The following is an 18554-nucleotide window of genomic DNA, read 5'->3' as shown; positions in this document are numbered from 1 at the left end:
GATACCCGGTAGACACTTGGAGCTCAGAGTGTCTGAAGTGAAACCCCTATTCTTCTTCTTCTTTTTTTTTTTTTGAGGTGGGGTCTCAGAACCTCTTATCAAGACGGTTTCTGTACTTCTCTAATGTTCTGGGACTCTGCCTTTATATCAACACCTAGCACATGGCAGTTACTCTGAAAATGTAATCTGAAGGAATGGATGAATTCTTCCAATTACCCAAGCTGGAATTCTGAGACTCACCTTTGATTTGATCTCTGTGGTGACAAGTCATGTCAGTTTTGTGTCTGATGTATCTCTTGTATTCCTTCCTTCATTCCCACTGCGATTACTTTGATACCATAGTAGGCTCCTAGCCAGTCTTTCTCCATGCCTTTTCCCTTGCTAATATTTTTTATATGTTGCTATTAGAGCAGTCTTTACTCACGCCTAATGATGGTGATGATGATAATGCCTAGTATTTATTAGGCACTAACTGTGGGCCCACTGTTTCTAAGTGCATTATATCATTAAATTCAAATAACCTATAAGTTAGATACTGTCATTGTCCATATTTTATAAGTGAAATGGAGGCCCAGAGAGTTAAGTGTCTTGCCAAGACCACGCAGCTAGTAAATGGCAGAGCTAAAATTTTAAGCTGTCTGATTTTAGTTCAAGCTTTAACTACCACGCTCTGTTCTCCCTCCCACAGAGTAAGTTAACTGATCATGCTGTTCTTACTCAAACATCTTACATAGTTCACTTCAAACACGACACTACTTTTTAGTCTTATATTCAGTATCCTTTGTGAGCTGACCACATCTCATTATTTCTGTTACTTTTTTTTTCTATGCCAAGCTGAATCCTTCTGTTATCTATTCATATTCTTCCCAGTAATTTTATTCATTTTATTTTTTCTGCCTGGCCTTGTTTCCCATCAAGTTGCCTGTGTTTATCTCCCTCTGATAGCATGTTCTCTAACTGCTCTGTGCTACTGAATGCATTTATTTCATATTATAATTATGGTTTGATGTTTTATCTTTCTTGTGAGCCTGTAATCTTGAGTGTAGCATCTTGTCATTTTTTTCTGTCTCCACGCCTTGTACAATGCAGGCTTTTACACATTTTTTCTTTATTAAATTGCTCTTCAAAAATATCTGTTGAATAAGTGAAGAATTTAACTGTTACCAACAGACCATTAACCATAAGATTCCTGTATGGGTGGCTTATTAGTGTGCTATGTCTCATTTCCCTATGGTTCAGTAGTTCAATATAATGGGAAGAACTGGTGGTGAAAATGTTTATGATCCGAGGGTTTGGTTTTTTGTTTTTTTTTTTTTTGAGACAATTTATCAGGCTAGTTTAAGATGCTTCAATATGAACCATTTCATTGATTCTAAGACACATTTTTCACATGCTGAAATTGTCAATACAGATTTTTAGTTTGTTAGGCCAGGCACGGTGGCTCATGCCTTTAGGAGGCTGAGGTGGGCAGATCACCTGAGGTCAGGAGTTTGAGACCAGCCTGGCCAACATGGTGAACTCCCGTCTCTACTAAAAATACAAAAATCAGCTGGGCATGGTGGCGGGCACCTGTAATGCCAGCTACTCGGGAGGCTGAGGCAGGAGAATCGCTTAAACCCAGGAGGCGGAGGTTGCAGTAAGCTGAGATGGAGCCGTTGCACTCCAGCCTGGTCAACAAGAGCAAAACTCCGTCTCAAATAATAATAATAATAATAATATAACTTGGGGATTATTCCACATCAGTACATTAAATATGTAGTTTTAATAGAGTCTGCCTTTTTTTTTTTTTTTTTTTTTTTTGAGATAGGGTCTTGCTGTGTCACCCAGGCTGAAGTGCAGTGGCATGATCATGGCTTACTGTAGCCTCAATCTTCCTGGCTAAAGCTATCCTCCTGCCACATCCACCCAAGTAGCTGGGACCAAAGCATGCACCACCATGCCTGGCTAATTTTTGACACATAGGAAGCACTATAAAATGTTAGCTATATTTATTATATTACCGATCACTTAGCTGTCTGCTGCCCAAGCCACTGCCAGTCTTGGGTAGACGGCTAACCCTGCATTACATCACTGACCTCCTTAGACCTTGGTCTGGCTGGCTGGTGTGGAAACCTCATTCTCTTTTTCAGTGTCTGCTCTTTCAAAGGATGTTCTGGCCACCCAATGATGCCCTTTATACTACAGCTACCTTCTGCCTAAAGTACCAGGGCTCTCTCCACAGTAGGGTAGAGAAGATGATGTACAGTCTGCCACCTGCCTGAAACCAGGGCACTTCTGAATGTTTTTGCTGCTTATACTCGGCTTCTTGGCCAGAATTCTGCATGTTCTTCCTCATATAGGCTTCCCCGCAGTTGTTCCACCTTGCCTTTTACTTCCTTTGGGAACCTACATTATAATATGCGTCTGAATCCAGTTGAGATCAGGGTTTAAGTTCTTTCTTTTGTGTGTGTGTGTGTGTGTTTTTGAGACAGAGTCTCACTGTTGCCCAGGCTGGAGTGCAGTGGTGTGATCACAGCTCACTGCAGCCTTGACCTCCCAGGCTTAAGTGATCCTCCTGCCTTAGCCCCTCAAGTAGTTGGGAGTACAGGTGCATGCCACCATACCTAGCTAATTGTTTTATTTTTTGTGGAGATGAGGTTTCACTATATTGCTCAGGTTGGTCTCCAATACCTGGGCTCAAGCAACCCTCCTGCTTCATCCTCCCAAGGTGCTGGGATTACAGGCATGAGCCACTGCGCCAGCTTAAGTTCTTTCTCAGGAGGCTCTTGGGCCACAAATAAATTGGGGATGTGGCTTGACATCTATTTTAAGAGTTCCTGAGCTACTGTGATGATAAGTCCCCCAAACATTTGATGAGAGTTGGGAAGCCAGTATCCCCTGAGCACCAGAGGATCCCTGAGGAGGAGTGACATCTCTAGCTCAGCCAGGATACCGTGTTATGTTATTAACATTTATAGCTAACATCGAATAGCAGTTTCCATTACAACATGATTTTCGCATAAGTTATTTAACTCTGAGGCAGGAATCAGTATCTCATTTTCATTTTTCTAATGAGGAAACAAGATTAGAAACATTGTGTTCACATAGATGGAAAAGGACAGGTCTGTCTTCATGTGTCACTCATACCAAGCTATCTTCTTACCAGATGAAAAAGGGTCATATTTTATGGTTCAGCAGAGTTTATATCAGTTGTCATAATGGAGGAATTTAGTGTTAGCCGTGTTTGCAGTGAAAGTAATAGGATTGAAAACTTGAATAATTTCATTTAAATTTAGATCTCCTTGTTACTCTGTAGGTTTGTGTGAACTGTAGACAATTTTGTATTAATAAAAAATAATGCGTATATACGTACACACCTATCTACATTTATCTTGTCCTTTTTTTCAGAACCACAATGGACACTGCCAGCCATAGCCTTGTTCTCCTCCAGCAGCTGAACATGCAGCGAGAATTTGGTTTTCTGTGTGATTGCACAGTTGCAATTGGAGATGTTTACTTCAAAGCCCACAGAGCGGTGCTTGCTGCTTTTTCTAACTATTTCAAGATGATATTTATTCACCAAACAAGGTAAGGATGTGTTTTTGTAAATAAGAATTTTTAATATTGTGATTTATATAAGCTTTATTATAATATCATTTTGGAAATTCTTTCTTACGGAGTCACACTAAGAAGTAAAATTATAATTTTTTTTTTTTTTTTTTTTTTTTTTTTTTTTTGGCGACAGAGTCTTGCTCTGTCACCCAGGCTGGAGTGCAATGGTTCAGTGTCGGCTCACTGCAACCTCTGCCTCCCAGGTACAAGCGATTCTCCTGCCTCAGCCTCCCGAGTACCTGGGATTACAGGCGCCTGCCACCACGCCCGGTTAATTTCTGTATTTTTAGTAGAGGCAGGGTTTCACCATGTTGGCCAGGCTGATCTCAAACTCCTGACCTCAGGTGATCCACCTGCCTCAGCCTCCCAAAGTGCTGGGATTACAGGCATGAGCCACCGTGCCTGGCCAAATTATAATAATTTTTTATTCATTAGTAATTAAACTCAGTGTGTAGGATCCATAATGGAAAATAAGAATGAAAGTAAGAATAGCTAAACTTGGCTGGGCGCCGTGGCTCACGCCTGTAATCCCAGCACTTTGGGAGGCCAAGGTGGGCGGATCACAAGGTCAGGAGTTCGAGACCAGCCTGGCCAATATGGTGAAACCCTGTCTCTACTAAAAATACAAAAATTAGCCAGGCATGGTGGTGGGTGCCTGTAGTCCCAGCTACTCGGGAGGCTGAGGCAGGAGAATTGCTTGTACCTGTGAGGTGAAGGTTGCAGTGAGCCGAGATCGCGCCACTGCATTCCAGCCTGGGTGACAGAGCGAGACTCTGTCTCAAAAAAAAAAAAAAAGAAAAAGGAAAGAATAGCTAAAATTTATTGAAGGCTTATCCCATACCCAAGCACTAAGTATTTGCCCTATAATGTAAATTCTACTGCTGTCCCTATTTCAGGGAAAAGAAAACTGAGACTGAGTTAAGTAACGTGCCCATGCAGGATTATACAGCTAATAAGTTAGATGCAGATTTGTCTGAAGCTATGTCTATGCTTTTAGTCACTAAGCTGTTAATTTTTGTTTCATATAACACTTTTGTTTTTTTATTTTTTATTTTTATTTTTTTTGAGACGGAGTCTAGCTCTGTCACCCAGGCTGGAGTGCAGTGGTGCCCAGGCTGAAGTGCAGTGGCATGATCTCAGCTCACTGCAACCTCCGCCTCCCAGGTTCAAGCAATTCTCTTGCTTCAGCCTCCCTAGTAGCTAGGACCACAGGTGTGCGCCACCACACCCGGCTAATTTTTTGTAATTTTAGTAGAGACAGGGTTTCACCATGTTGGTTAGGCTCCTCTTGAACTCCTGACCTCAGATGATCCACCTGCCTCGGCCTCCCAAAGTGCTGGAATTACAGGCGTGAGCCACCGCACCCTGCTGATTTCAATAGATTCTTTCAGAAGTTTTAAGATATCTTTATTGTGGCTATAAACATATAAAATTTGCCATTTTAACCATTTTTAATTATACAATGCAGTGGTGATAATCACATTCGCAATGTTGTACAACCATTACCACTGTCTATTTCCAAAACTTTTTTATCACCCCAAACAGAAACTTTGTACCCATTAAGCAATAACTCCCCATCTCACCCTCTCAACCCCCAGAAACCGCTAATTTACTTTCTATCTCTATGAATTTGCCTATTCTAGATATTTTATATAATACTTGTTCTTTTGTGTCTGGCTTATTTTACTTAGCATGATATTTTCTGGGTTCTCCATGTTGTAGCATGTATCAGAACTTCCTTCTTTTTATGGTTGAATAATATTCCATTGTGTGTGTAAGCCATCTTGTGTTTATCCACTCATCTTTTGGTGAACACTCAGCTTCTTTCTACCTTTTGGCTACTGTAAGTAATGTTGCAGTGAACATTGGCATACAGGTATCTGTTTGAGTCCCTGTTTTTAGTTCTTTTGATCGTTTACTTGATAGACTGTTAAATTCCTTAAGAGCAGGTACCTATTTTATTCATCAGTTTTCTACCGCTGGCATCTAGTATAGTGCATATCACTTAGGAGTCACTTGATTAATGTTGAACTATTCAGAATGTATGTCTGTGTTTCCTAACTTTAGGCAGTAGATTGAATACATGAAGACTTTTTGCTAGGCCATAAAGTTGGTATAAAATGAAAGTTTAAGCCTTTGTTGCCATGTTTTATTAAGGCAGATTGCTAGGTTCGAACTTCTTAGGAAGAAATTGCTTTAGTCTCAGACTATACTGTTAACTGAAAGGCCAGCTAGGTTGTGTTTCATTTCTTGTGGGTCTGTTTTTGTTTTTAACAGTGAATGCATAAAAATACAACCAACTGACATCCAACCTGACATATTCAGCTATTTGTTGCACATTATGTACACGGGGAAAGGGCCAAAACAGATTGTGGATCATAGTCGTTTGGAGGAAGGGATTCGATTTCTTCACGCCGACTACCTTTCTCACATTGCAACTGAAATGAATCAAGTGTTCTCACCAGAGACTGTGCAGTCCTCAAATTTATATGGCATTCAGATCTCAACAACCCAAAAAACAGTTGTCAAACAAGGACTGGAGGTCAAAGAAGCTCCTTCCAGTAACAGTGGAAACAGAGCTGCTGTCCAGGGTGACCACCCCCAGTTGCAGTTGTCTCTTGCTATTGGTCTGGATGATGGCACTGCAGACCAGCAGAGGGCCTGTCCTGCCACCCAGGCCCTGGAGGAGCACCAGAAGCCCCCAGTTTCCATCAAGCAGGAGAGATGTGACCCAGAATCTGTGATCTCCCAGAGCCACCCCTCACCCTCATCAGAGGTGACAGGCCCCACTTTTACTGAAAACAGTATCAAAATACACTTATGCCATTACTGTGGGGAACGTTTTGATTCCCGTAGTAACCTAAGGCAACATCTCCATACACATGTGTCTGGATCCCTGCCATTCGGTGTCCCTGCTTCCATTCTGGAAAGTAATGACCTTGGTGAAGTGCATCCCCTTAATGAAAACAGCGAGGCCCTTGAATGCCGCAGGCTCAGCTCCTTCATTGTTAAGGAGAATGAACAGCAGCCAGACCACACCAACCGGGGTACCACAGAGCCTTTGCAGATCAGTCAAGTATCTTTGATCTCCAAAGACACAGAGCCAGTAGAATTAAACTGTAATTTTTCTTTTTCAAGGAAAAGAAAAATGAGCTGTACCATCTGTGGTCATAAATTCCCTCGAAAGAGCCAATTGTTGGAACACATGTATACACACAAAGGTAAATCTTACAGATATAACCGATGCCAAAGGTTTGGTAATGCATTGGCCCAGAGATTTCAGCCATACTGTGACAGCTGGTCTGATGTCTCCCTGAAAAGTTCTCGCTTGTCACAAGAACACTTAGACTTGCCTTGTGCCTTAGAGTCAGAGCTCACACAAGAAAATGTGGATACTATCCTAGTTGAGTAGCAGCTTCTCTTTCAGAATTTTTATACCAATTCTGAAAAAGAAAATTTGCGTGGCATTTTTTATTCATAAATTATTTTCCTCCTCAAGTTTCATTGACTTTTTTTCTTCACAGCTTATGCATGGTTTTAAGGTTGTATATATTAGATCTTCTCATAAGACATATTAATATGTGGCTATTAAAATGTAACATTCAATTACTACTGTGAACTTTTCACAAACGAAATAACAGTTTAGAAATCAGAAATCAATGTAGAAATATGGAAACTTTAAATAGTTATTTATAGAATTTCTAAGTTTTTCCAGTTATAGAATCAGTAAAATCAAATTGAATATAAAGTAAATGAAATCTGTTTTAAAGCATATTCTAAACTATCACTTCTGCCTACATTTCACATGAATTCACTCCTACCAGGATTATTTTTAAATATTTTCTTCCATATAGGAAATTAATAGTTACTTTAATGCATAACTGTATGTTATACATATGTTATAATGTATAAAAATTTATTTTAAGATATACCAAATCATGAGTAGTTTTATTTTTTAACTACTAGCTCCACAACATCTTACCTACATGGCTTCTCTTTACTTTTTAACATTGAGTATACCTCTTTTTTTTTTTGAGACAGAGTCTCTCTGTGTCGCCCAGGCTGGGGCGCAGTGGCGCGATCTCGGCTCACTGCAAGCTCTGCCTCCCGGGTTCACGCCATTCTCCTGCCTCAGCCTCCCAAGTAGCTGGGACTACAGGCGCCCGCCACCACGCCCAGCTAATTTTTTTGTATTTTTTTAGTAGAGACGGGGTTTCACCGTGTTAGCCAGGATGGTCTCGATCTCCTGACCTCGTCATCTGCCCGCCTTGGCCTCCCAAAGTGCTGGGATTACAGATGTGGTATATCTCATTTTTAATTAAAAAAACAGTTAAAGGGAGAAGAGTCAGAGAGACATTAAAAAATATTTAAGAAACAGTAAGATATACACACATAGATAAATAAGCATGCAGAGACAGAGACTGAGCTAGAACTGCATTGACTAAAAACCCCAGGGTTGTTAACTTGGTCTAGAGTGTTTTCTTAGACACCTTAAAAAGTAATTTGAGATTTTTATGACCAGAGGTTTACATGAGTTGAAAGAGAATGATGATAAAATATAAATCATGTTTCTACCCTCAGCGTCAGGATTTTTGGGGCTTCCTGGGTTGATTTTAATTTTCTAAAAATCACTGAAAAAGTAATTTTTCAGTGGCACAGTTTTCACTTTTTTCCTGATCCATAAAACCAGCAAAGTGGATACATTCAGTGTTCTATAACTACATTTAAGATCCATGATGTTAGCTTTCCCTCTATAAATCAACTTAACTCTCTTTTATAATGGTGACACTTACAAAGCTAAAACCCCAGGAAAATTAAAGTTGATGGAATAAATAACAGATTCCCCGACTCTATATACCTGGGAAATAGCTGGTTAAGCTTCACCACAAAGGATAGATCTAAATTGTTTCTGAAATGTTTAAATTTCAAACCCCGCATAGTCAAGGATAATAAAACAGACTCATCTTTTTTTGCCCTCTTGTTAAATTCTGAGCTTCACAGGCATTTGAATACATCTAAAAAATTTGGTTTGTGAGCCTTAGAATTTAACCACTTACAAAACTCTTGAGCTCCCTCCACTTCTGAGGACGTTTCCTGACACATTCAACAGCATCAGCGTCCAATCAGGAGGGAGCTCAAAGAGTAATCCAGCTAATTCTAAGGACACAAAGGTTTTCTCTAGGTAAACAGTTTAGGTAAATTACAAAGTGGTAAGTTTTTCTTGAGGATTGAATGAAGAAAGCTACTGGATATTGTGTAAGGCAGTTGAGTTTCTGCCTTAAACAAGTGAGTAAAGGCTCCTATGGTTAAGACTGATGTGTGTTGAGAGCACATCTAACTTGATAAGATCAATTGTATTGGGAGTAATTAAAACAAATGTATGTTCTTTGGGGTCAGAACTTCGTCTAATCTTAAACTTTTTTCTACCAATTCACTTAAGCAACTATTGAAATTTGTACTGCCCTCAAAAATGTCATCTCATTGGAAGAACACAAGTATTAACATTGATTTTTTTGTATTTTAGGCTAGTTAAGATATATTTCCTAGCCTTCTTCAATTCAAATTCTATTGTTCTTATTAAGATAATTTTTCTCCTCTATATTCTTCCCTGTTTGCCTACTCATTATTATTATTTTTTTAATTTAATTTTTTTTTAAGATGGAGTTTCACCCTTGTTGCCCAGGCTGGAGTGCAATGGCGTGATCTCGGCTCACTGCAACCTCTGCCGCCTGGGTTCAAGCGATTCTCCTGCCTTAGCCTCCCAAGTAGCTTGGGATTACAGGCATGCGCCACCATACCCAGCTAATTTTGTGTTTTTAGCAGAGACAGGGTTTCACCATCTTGGTCAGGCTGGTCTGGAACTACTGACCTCAGGTCATCCACCAGCCTCGGCCTCCCAAAGTGCTGGGATTACAGGTGTGAGCCACCGTGCCAGGCCCACTCATTATTCTTTGACACAGGAAATCCTTGTATATAGCTAAAGGGTGGAGGTAGAGTTGTACATGGTTGGTTGGATAAGACAGCAAGTGCCTCAGGGCAGAGTTTGGATAAATGGTAAGAGTTTGCTAGCAGCTGATTGGCCGTGATAGACAACACTGATTTAAAGCAGAAATATATCTGTTCGTTGAGAGTTAAGAAAATAGTGGTTAACTGTATTTCTATTCTTATAGTTCCTTTTAATATTAGAAATTCAAAGCAAATGCTCTTTCCTTGTTCCTTAAAACATTCATTCTGTTTAGGAAGTGGGAAAATATCAACTTCATTTTATAGAAAAAAAATCCCAAAAGCTGAATTCCAGAGATGCAGTGAATAGTGGTGTGGGACTGACCCCCAGTTTTTGTTATTGTTGTTTTCATTTATTCTGCAGGCTTTTTTTTTTTTTTTTTTTTTTTGAGACAGTCGTGCTGTGTCGCCAGGCTGGAGTGCAGTGGTGCAATCTCAGCTCACTGCAACCTCCGCCTCTCGAATTCAAGTGATTCTCCTGCCTCAGCCTCCTGAGCATGTGCCACCATGCCCAGCTAATTTTTGTATTTTTAGTAGAGACAGGGTTTCACCATGTTGGCCAGGATGGTCTCGAGCTCCTGACCTCATGATCTGCCTGCCTCGGATTACAGGCATGAGCCACCGCGCCCGGGTCTGCAGGCATTTTTTAAAGTAACTGTCATATGCCTAACACTGTGCCCTGAGTATTATTTTTTAAAGACATGATTGCTCACTGAGAAAATTTGCTTTGTATTTTAAAAGTTCTTCCAGCTAGGCCAGGCGTGGTGGCTCATGCTTGTAATCCCAGCACTTTGGGAGGCCGAGGCGGGCGGGTCACGAGGTCAGAAGATCGAGACCATCCTGGCTAACACAGTGAAACCCCGTCTCTACTAAAAATACAAAAAATTAGCCGGGTGTGGTGGCACACACCTGTAATCCCAGCTACTCGAGAGGCTGAGGCAGTGGAATAGCTTGAACCCGGGAGGCGGAGGTTGCAGTGAGCGGAGATCGCACCACTGCACTCCAGCCTGGGTGACAGAGCGAGACTCCATCTCAAAAAAAAAAAAAGTTCTTCCAGCTAAAACCTTTATTTTTTGACTACATCTCCACAAAATGGAGCTATACTGTTAGCCAGTACCCTAATAATATAGTGCAGTTTGCATAATGATTACCAAGCTTGGAACTGGAAATGTCATATGCACTTTCGTGTGTATCAGGCAGATACTAAACATTTTCCCCTTGAGTCAGCTTAAAATTTTTCCTTCTTTCGAAATCTCACGCAGTTGTTTTCTGGAGAAAAATAGAGACTGTTTTAGTATTTGTTCTTATTAGCGTATCATCAGAACTCAGCACAGTCTGCCTTATAAGAAAACAAAAATTTTTTTTATTTATAACTCTTGAGATTGTTACTTCTTGCTCTTTCTGATTTCCCATCCGTAAAGTGGGTGTAAGCAATACCTACCTCACAGGGGTGTTGTGAGGATTTATATTAAACGTGTTAAGTTCTCTCAGTATTATTGATTAAAATCAACCATATAAACGACATTTATTCTGTAGCTAGACCTATTAACTTTAGTATTTCAGCCTATAAATTCTAAAATGTTCTTAAAAGCAGTAATGTACTATCTAATATTCAATAACTAATTGACATAACTCATTGTTATTTTTTACAAATAACTAGAAACAATACTGTTGCTAGAATTCCTGTTCTACTGTAATTTAATCATCATTGTTTCTTTTTAGCCTTCAGTAAGGAGGATACTAGTTCTTTGGCATTATTGGGAATAAAACTTTGTCAATTTCAGCTTTATTGAAAGTTCTCCCAAATATATTGTTTTTGTTTACACAAAGGAAAAGGAACAAAAACAATAAAGAAATACCTTTGTTTTTTTTTCTTTTTTGAGACGGAGTCTCGCTCTGTTGCCCAGGCTGGAGTGCAGTGGTGCGATCTCGGCTCACTGCAACCTCCGCCTCCCAGGTTCAAGCGATTCTTCTTCCTCAGCCTCCCGAGTAGCTGGAACTATAGGCACGCACCACCACACCCAGCTAGTTTTTGTATTTTTAGTAGAGATGGGGTTTCATCATGTTGGCAAGGCTGGTTTCGAACTCCTGACCTCGTGATCTGCCTACCTCAGCCTCCCAAAGTGCTGGGATTACAGGTATGGGCCACTGGGCCCAGCCTATTTTTATTTCTTTGATGTAGGTGATCTAAATAGTAGATGAGGACAGGAAATGGGGTGAAGGTAATAATAGTATTATTAGAAAAGTCTTCACTGAAAATTGAAGGAAATACATATTAATCGTGGAAAAAGTGTGAAAAATGTGTAATTTCGTTAACATTTATTTGTACAGGCACATTCTTGATGTTGTGAGTCAGATACTTGATAAGTGTCCATTTTTTGTAGTAATTGATGTAAAAATGGGCCATGTGAAGAATTTTCATAATGTAATTTGTGTCTTTATATGTTTTGAACTACATATAGATTTGTGGCACTTAAATTATTAATTTTTGATTTCTTAAGAGTGAAGTCTGTAAATGATTTCTCTCTGCTGAACTTCTGTGTTTGTATGGTTGGACATTTTGAAAACTGGTGAGATTGCACAGTCCCAAACCTGGATGTCTTAAATACAAGGAATTACAAACTGTGATTTTTGTCTTGAAGACTTGGAAGAATTCATTGTGCTTCAGTATGTATTTGTACTGCACTTGATTAATTAGTTAAGTATTGGTCTGGTGCAATTGACATTAACTGTCATCAACTCCTCTATTTTGTGCTAAATAAAGTCATTTAGTCAGAATGGATCAAATATAAACTTATACTTTAAAATAAACTTAGATAATAAAAACTTGTTCAATAAAAAAGACCCACTGAAAAATCTTCAAAGTACATGTAACACATAGCTAATACAGGAGACCAAAATCAATAATACATTGTGTGGCTAAACTCATCCACCTAATGTACTGTGAATTTGCTTCAGAAACATTCTTTTAGAAAGTTGTGTATCTGCCGGGCATGGTGGCTCATGCCTGTAATCCCAGCACTTTGGGAGGCCAAGGCCCAGGAGTCCGAGACCAGGAGTCTGGCCCAGGAGTCTGGGCAATATAGTGAGACCTCATCTCTGCCAAAAATTTTGGCCAGGGGCAGTGGCTCATGCCTGTAATCCCAGCACTTTGGGAGGTCGAGGTGGGCGGATCACCAGAGGTCAGGAGTTCAAGATCAGCCTGGCTAACATGGCGAAACCCTGTCTCTACTAAAAATACAAAAATAAGCCAGGTGTGGTGGTGTGCGTCTGTAGTCCCAGCTACTTGGGAGGCTGAGACAGGAGAATCATTTGAACCCGGGAGATGGAGGTTGCAGTGAGCCGAGATCGCGCCATTGCACTCCAGCCTGGGCGACAGAGTGAGACTCCGTCTCAAAAAAAAAAAAAAAAAAAAAAGGCAGGGTGTGGTGGCTCACACCTGTAATCCCAGCACTTTGGGAGGCCAAGGCGGGCGGATCATGAGGTCAGGAGATCGAGACCATCCTGGACAACATGGTGAAACCCTGTCTCTAGTAAAACACAAAAAATTAGCTGGGTGTGGTGGCACGTGCCTGCAGTCCCAGCTACTAGGGGGGCTGAGGCAGGGGAATTGCTTGAACCCGGGAGGCGGAGGTTGCAGTGAGCCGAGATTGCGCCACTGCACTCCAGCCTGGCGACAGAGCAAGAAACAATGAATTTCATATATTTTATCAAGACAAATTAATGTGACTTAATCAAAAACAAGTTTATTAGCTTAGCTTATAGAATGTGTTCTTATTTTACATCAGTGTTTGCCAAATGTTGTGTTCCTAGTGTTGAGGCAAGTAGTCTTTGTACTGGGTAACATTTTGGAGGTGTGATGCAAAAATGCATTTGTGGACCTAATTCTTACCAACCATAATCTGTGTTAATAGAAAATTGACATCCTAATCAAATGCTTTCCAACTGCTGTCTCTGGAAAGAAAGGTAGTATTTCGTCATTCCCCAGAAGTTTCTTGCTTTGCTTCTTTTTTTTTTTTTTTTTTTTTTTTTGAGATGGAGTCTTGCTCTGTTGCCCAGGCTGGAGTACAGTGGAGTGATCTCGGCTCACTGTAACCTTCACATCTCAGGTTCAAGCTATTCTCCTGCTTCAGCCTCCCGAGTAGCTGAGATTACAGGTTCCCGCCACTACACTCGGCTAATTTTTTGTATTTTTAGTAGAGACGGAGTTTCACCATGTTGGCCAGGCTGGTCTCGAACTCCTGACCTTGTGATTCACCTGCCTCAGCCTCCCAAAGTGCTGGGATTACAGGCGTGAGCCACCGCGCCCAGCTGCTTCTTTCTTCTCTATTTACAGTCTACTGTATCGCCTTTTGCCCCCAGTAACATGATCCACAATAGTAGTTCTCAACTGAGGTATATTAGTCAGGATTCTCCAGAAAAAGAAAGAAACAACAGGTAGAACTGAGAGAGAGAAAGAGATTGATTGATTATAAGGAATAGGTTCATGTAATTATGGAGGCTGAGAAGTCCCAAGATCTGCAGTTGGGAGGCTGAAAGGCTGGGGAGACAGTGATGTTCCAGTCTGAATTTGAAGACCTGAGAACCAGGAGAGCTTATGGCATAAGTTCCAGTCCAAAAGCTGGCAGGCTTGAAACTCAAGAAGAGCTGATGTTTCCATTTGGGTCCAAAGGGAGGAAAAGACCGATAATTGCAGCTCAAGCAGTCAGGCCAGAGAAAGTCTCTTTTTTTATTCTATTCTGGCCTTCAACTGATGGAATGAGAGCCACCCACATCAGGGAGGGTGATCTTCTTTACTCAGTCTACTGATTCAGATTTTGTCTCCCTCCAGAACACCCTCACAGACACACCCAGAATAATGTTTGACTAACTATTGGGGCACCCCATGGCCCAGTCATTTGGACACATAAACATTACACAGGGCTATCCCCCCCCATAGAGACATTTGACGATGTGGAGATGTTTTTGGTTGTCACAGTTGGGTGGGCGATGAGGGAGGCTGTTGCTGGCATCTAGTAGGTGGAGTCCAGGGATGCTGCTAAACATCTCAGTGCAGAGGACAGCCTCCCGCAATACAGAATATGTACCTCAAAATGTCATTAGAGCTGAGGTTGACCAACCCTTCTAAGACCTTAAAGTAAGTTTTGTGATGGTTGTCAGGAATAAAAGAATACAAAGAAACCCAATTTGGGGGATTTCTATTCTAGTCATGTTTAGAGCAAGTATTGGAGTATGAGATGTGTTCAGAATTAAATTCTATTTGTATTATCCTTGATCCCAGCTTTTAAAAGATAAAAATGTGATTATTAGAAATAAAAGGAAAAAATGTGATTATTAAAAATCAGAGATGTATTAATCAGCAAGACGGTTTTGAATCTATTCATATAATGTTTGAACTAAATAACTGTCTCCCCAAAGAGGTCTCTTCATGAAATTGAGATTGTAGGTTATAATTTCTGTGAATTTTTAATCTGGCCAAAAGGTGGCACCAGTGTACCTTTAAAAAAATGTTCATTATACTTGAATTCAGCATTACCATTAATAGTAAATATTATTTAGGGCTTAGCTACTTTTGGATCATGCTTTATAGAGTCAAGACTAATGAGAATTTTCTTAAAATTTCATAAGGTACTGCAATATCTTGACATCCCTCTTTAATCAAGATGCTTCTGATTTACATGTACATATCTCAGCAGATAACTTTTTAAAATATCACATTATTGTGCTACATTGAGCATTTCTGAAGATTTTTCCAGGTCATTAACTGTGAGGCCTTGGAATCTGGGCTCTTTTAATCAGACATCACACTCAGTTTTTGGTGTTCTGCCTGGTCAAGACATAGATTGAAGGACATTTGAGTAAATACGCTCCCTTGCTCCTTTCTTGCCTTTTGTTCATTTTTTGTACATCCGCAATCTATGAGGTATGTTACCTACTGAAATTTACTTTCTTTTCCAACTGTGGTTCAACAACTGACTTTCTTCTCTCATACTTTCCAACCCATTCCATTCTGAATAAGTTAAGAGTTTTCTTACCTTCAGCTCTTCTCACCTTCCAATACTAAGTGAATACAGCCTGCCTCCCCCTTCATTTCTGATTACAATATTATTCTCATCATCCTAGGACTTTGTACCTAATCACCAGTTGCTTCTCCTAAGTTTATTTTACAGCTGATAAGCCAACTTGGAAAATGAGCCCACTCTCCCTCAGATACATTCTCTTCCACTGTTTATAAAAGTTTGAAACGTTTTTCATTGAAACAATTTGGTGATATTGTATCAAAATAATAAAGTATTAAGCTACTGGAACACCATGGTGTCCTTTCATGTCAAACGTCTGAAGGAATGACAGTCCTCCAAGAGAGATTCTCTGTACAAATGGTGTGTCCCCACTGTCCTGGAAACAGGAGAGGCTTGTGCCAGGGGGCTGGAGAAGATGGCTCTCACCCACTGTGGTCGTCATCCCTTGTCTGGTCTGTGTTATTTACAAGTTTCAGGAGGTTCCGTGTCAGATTTATGTGCATCCAGCAGGACTTTGAGGAATGGGATCTTGTGTATTTAGCACTGCCACATTTTTTCTATAGTGGAAGCCATGTGAAACTTAGTCCAAACCATATGCAGGTAATTAAAAAAAAAATTTTTTTTGAACTGGCATTTATGGTAACTACCATATAGGGAGGAAAACCTGAAGAACCTGGAGTGGTTCTGTAGAAAGTGAAGTCACACCTGTTACTTTTTGAAGGTGAAAACATATTTGCAAAGGCAAGGGAAGAGGTTTTAAAATGCAGATCAAAGATTCGAGGGGAGTGAATCTCAACAGTATTCCTAGCTAACCACTTCTCATTTCCCAACATTGCTCTTTTTTCACATGTGTGCTGTCTGGTGGTGTGAGCTCAGTGGTTTCTGTCCCCTCTATCACAATATTTTAACGTCTATGAGGAAAGACATATAAAGGGAAGAGTCCTTTTTTAAAAATCTTAAATATCTCCTATTTCACTATTAACATACCAGTTTTGCTGCTCTCTCAAACTGGTGGCTATGCTCAGAGCCACCACGATGGCCATGCAGACAATGCACAACACAGTGCTAGGGGGTGCCTCGATTGAATGAAGGCTTCTCCCAGAGTTGTGCTGTGGCAATGGCACAGCTGTGCGTGACAGCCTTGCCTTTCCTTATCCTGGTTTAAACACTGGGTTTAAGAAGCCCTTATTTTGAATTTCTGCAGCAAGTAGCAGTTTTCACTGATTAGTCAGGATTAAACTAAGATAGACAAGTGGTATAGAAATCAGAATAAGATTTAAAATTACCCCTAGGTGACACAACTAATGTCTTGGTCAAAATTGGTAGAACTTGTACTAAAAGGGTGGATTTTGCTGTATGTAAATTATACCTTAATGAGAAAAAGATTCATACCACTCAGAAAAATATAAGTCTTAGAGTTTGATGAACCCTAGTGATTATCATTATTCACTGTTAATCCTTCAGGAAAAACACAACAGCCAGATACTGAGGGTTTTTTAAAGAATTCTAAACACAAATTCACCCTGAAATCAGGACAATTACTGATAAGGCTATTTAGGGAACATTTGGATAAAAGATCAAAAACTGAGTTTGACTTTTTTTTACCGGAATTGAGTCGTGACCAATTGTTTTGGCATTTTCTGCATCTCAGCCATATAGAGTACGAGGCAGTTCTAACTTAGTCATTCTGTCAGGAGGATAGAAATACTCTAGTTTTGAGCTGGGCGTGGTGGCTTACGCCTGTAATCCCAGCACTTTGGGAGGCTGAGGCAGGTGAATCACAAGTTCAGGTGTTTGACACCAGTCTGGCCAACATGGTGAAACCCCGTCTTTCCTAAAAAGAGAAAAAAAGTAGCCGGGCATAGTGGCGGGCGCCTGTAATCTCAGCGGCAGGCTGAGGCAAGAGAATAGCTTGAACCTGGGATGTGGAGGTTGCAGTGAGCCGAGATCACTCCACTGCACTCCGGCCTAGGCAACAGAACGAGACTTCGTCTCAAAAACAAAAACAAAAACAGAAATACTCTAGTTTTGGAAGACCTGTTTAAATAGAAGTGATATTCTAAAGTTCTTATGTTGCAAATGGCCATTCCATATGGAACCTTTGCGTTGTAATTTATATATATTTGATTAGCAGCACATGCATGCCTGAAGCTGCATTGTGATGGTGATTTTATCACAGATGTGGTACAGAAACCCGCTTGTAGTCATACTGAGCAGACCTGTGACCTGTCAGAGTAGGGATTTGGGAATAAAAGGTTCAGGTACAAGTGTAGAAATGACTGCATCTGCTTTGGTGTCACCTTGTGCTTCCTATCTCCCAGGAGTGCAGAAATGGAAGGCCTGGGTCCTAAGACCACAAGTATAGCTGTGAAAAGTGTATAATCCTTCTCCCATAGTAGCACTGTCAGATCAAGGCCAAAAGTTCTTTTTGAGTTTCACCACAAAGCAAGTGGTGGGGAAAGTGCATCTAGTTTTGCTAATGTCCTGAAACTGCTGGACACTGCTCCCATTGTTATGATAGGCTGGAGTTTACGGAGACAGTTTTAAGGCTGGGAGTTTCCCAGACGCGGCGCCACACCATCCTCTCCTCACCTAGGTTTCCCTTCACTGCTCATTGTGCCCACACCCAGTTTTGCAGAGGATTTTCTGTGAATGCGTAGTGCACAGACACGCATACTCTTTCCTAAGCTCGGGAACTTAACCCCCAGTAAGCTTAAGCTTTCAGGAAGGAAGAAAGAAAGAAAAGTAGGTATTCACAAAAGGGTTGGGGACTCCAGACGTCAGCATTAAAGGTAGGTCTAAAAAGGGATTAGCAGAATTGCCTGTGAGGACAACTTTTGTGAAGTGTAGTGTATCTTTTTTTTTTTTTTAAACCAAGAAGAGATTTAATAAAACTTTTTTTTGAGACAGAGTCTCGCTTTGTCGCCCAGGCTGGAGTGC

The 18554-nt window shown here is 40.5% G+C and overlaps 1 protein-coding gene across 21 annotated transcripts in view; it reads left to right on the top strand.

Moving 5' to 3' along the window:
- Window positions 1-18554, top strand: part of ZBTB25 (zinc finger and BTB domain containing 25) — a 55638-nt gene that overhangs the window by 11316 nt on the left and 25768 nt on the right. For 20 of the 21 annotated variants that reach the window (XM_063793537.1, XM_016926221.4, XM_009427935.4 and 17 more), the window contains 2 exons: window positions 3388-3567; window positions 5869-8164. In XM_063793537.1, coding sequence (XP_063649607.1) covers window positions 3395-3567; window positions 5869-7003 — 1308 coding nt within the window. In that variant the 5' untranslated portion in view covers window positions 3388-3394 and the 3' untranslated portion in view covers window positions 7004-8164. Of the gene's footprint in view, window positions 1-3387; window positions 3568-5868; window positions 8165-18554 lie in introns of those variants that run through there. The other variant, XM_016926220.4, reaches the window with a different exon arrangement.

This window comes from Pan troglodytes, chromosome 15 (assembly GCF_028858775.2).
Source record: "Pan troglodytes isolate AG18354 chromosome 15, NHGRI_mPanTro3-v2.0_pri, whole genome shotgun sequence".
Taxonomy (NCBI): Eukaryota; Metazoa; Chordata; class Mammalia; order Primates; family Hominidae; genus Pan; species Pan troglodytes.
This window is presented reverse-complemented; position numbering and strand designations above follow the sequence as displayed.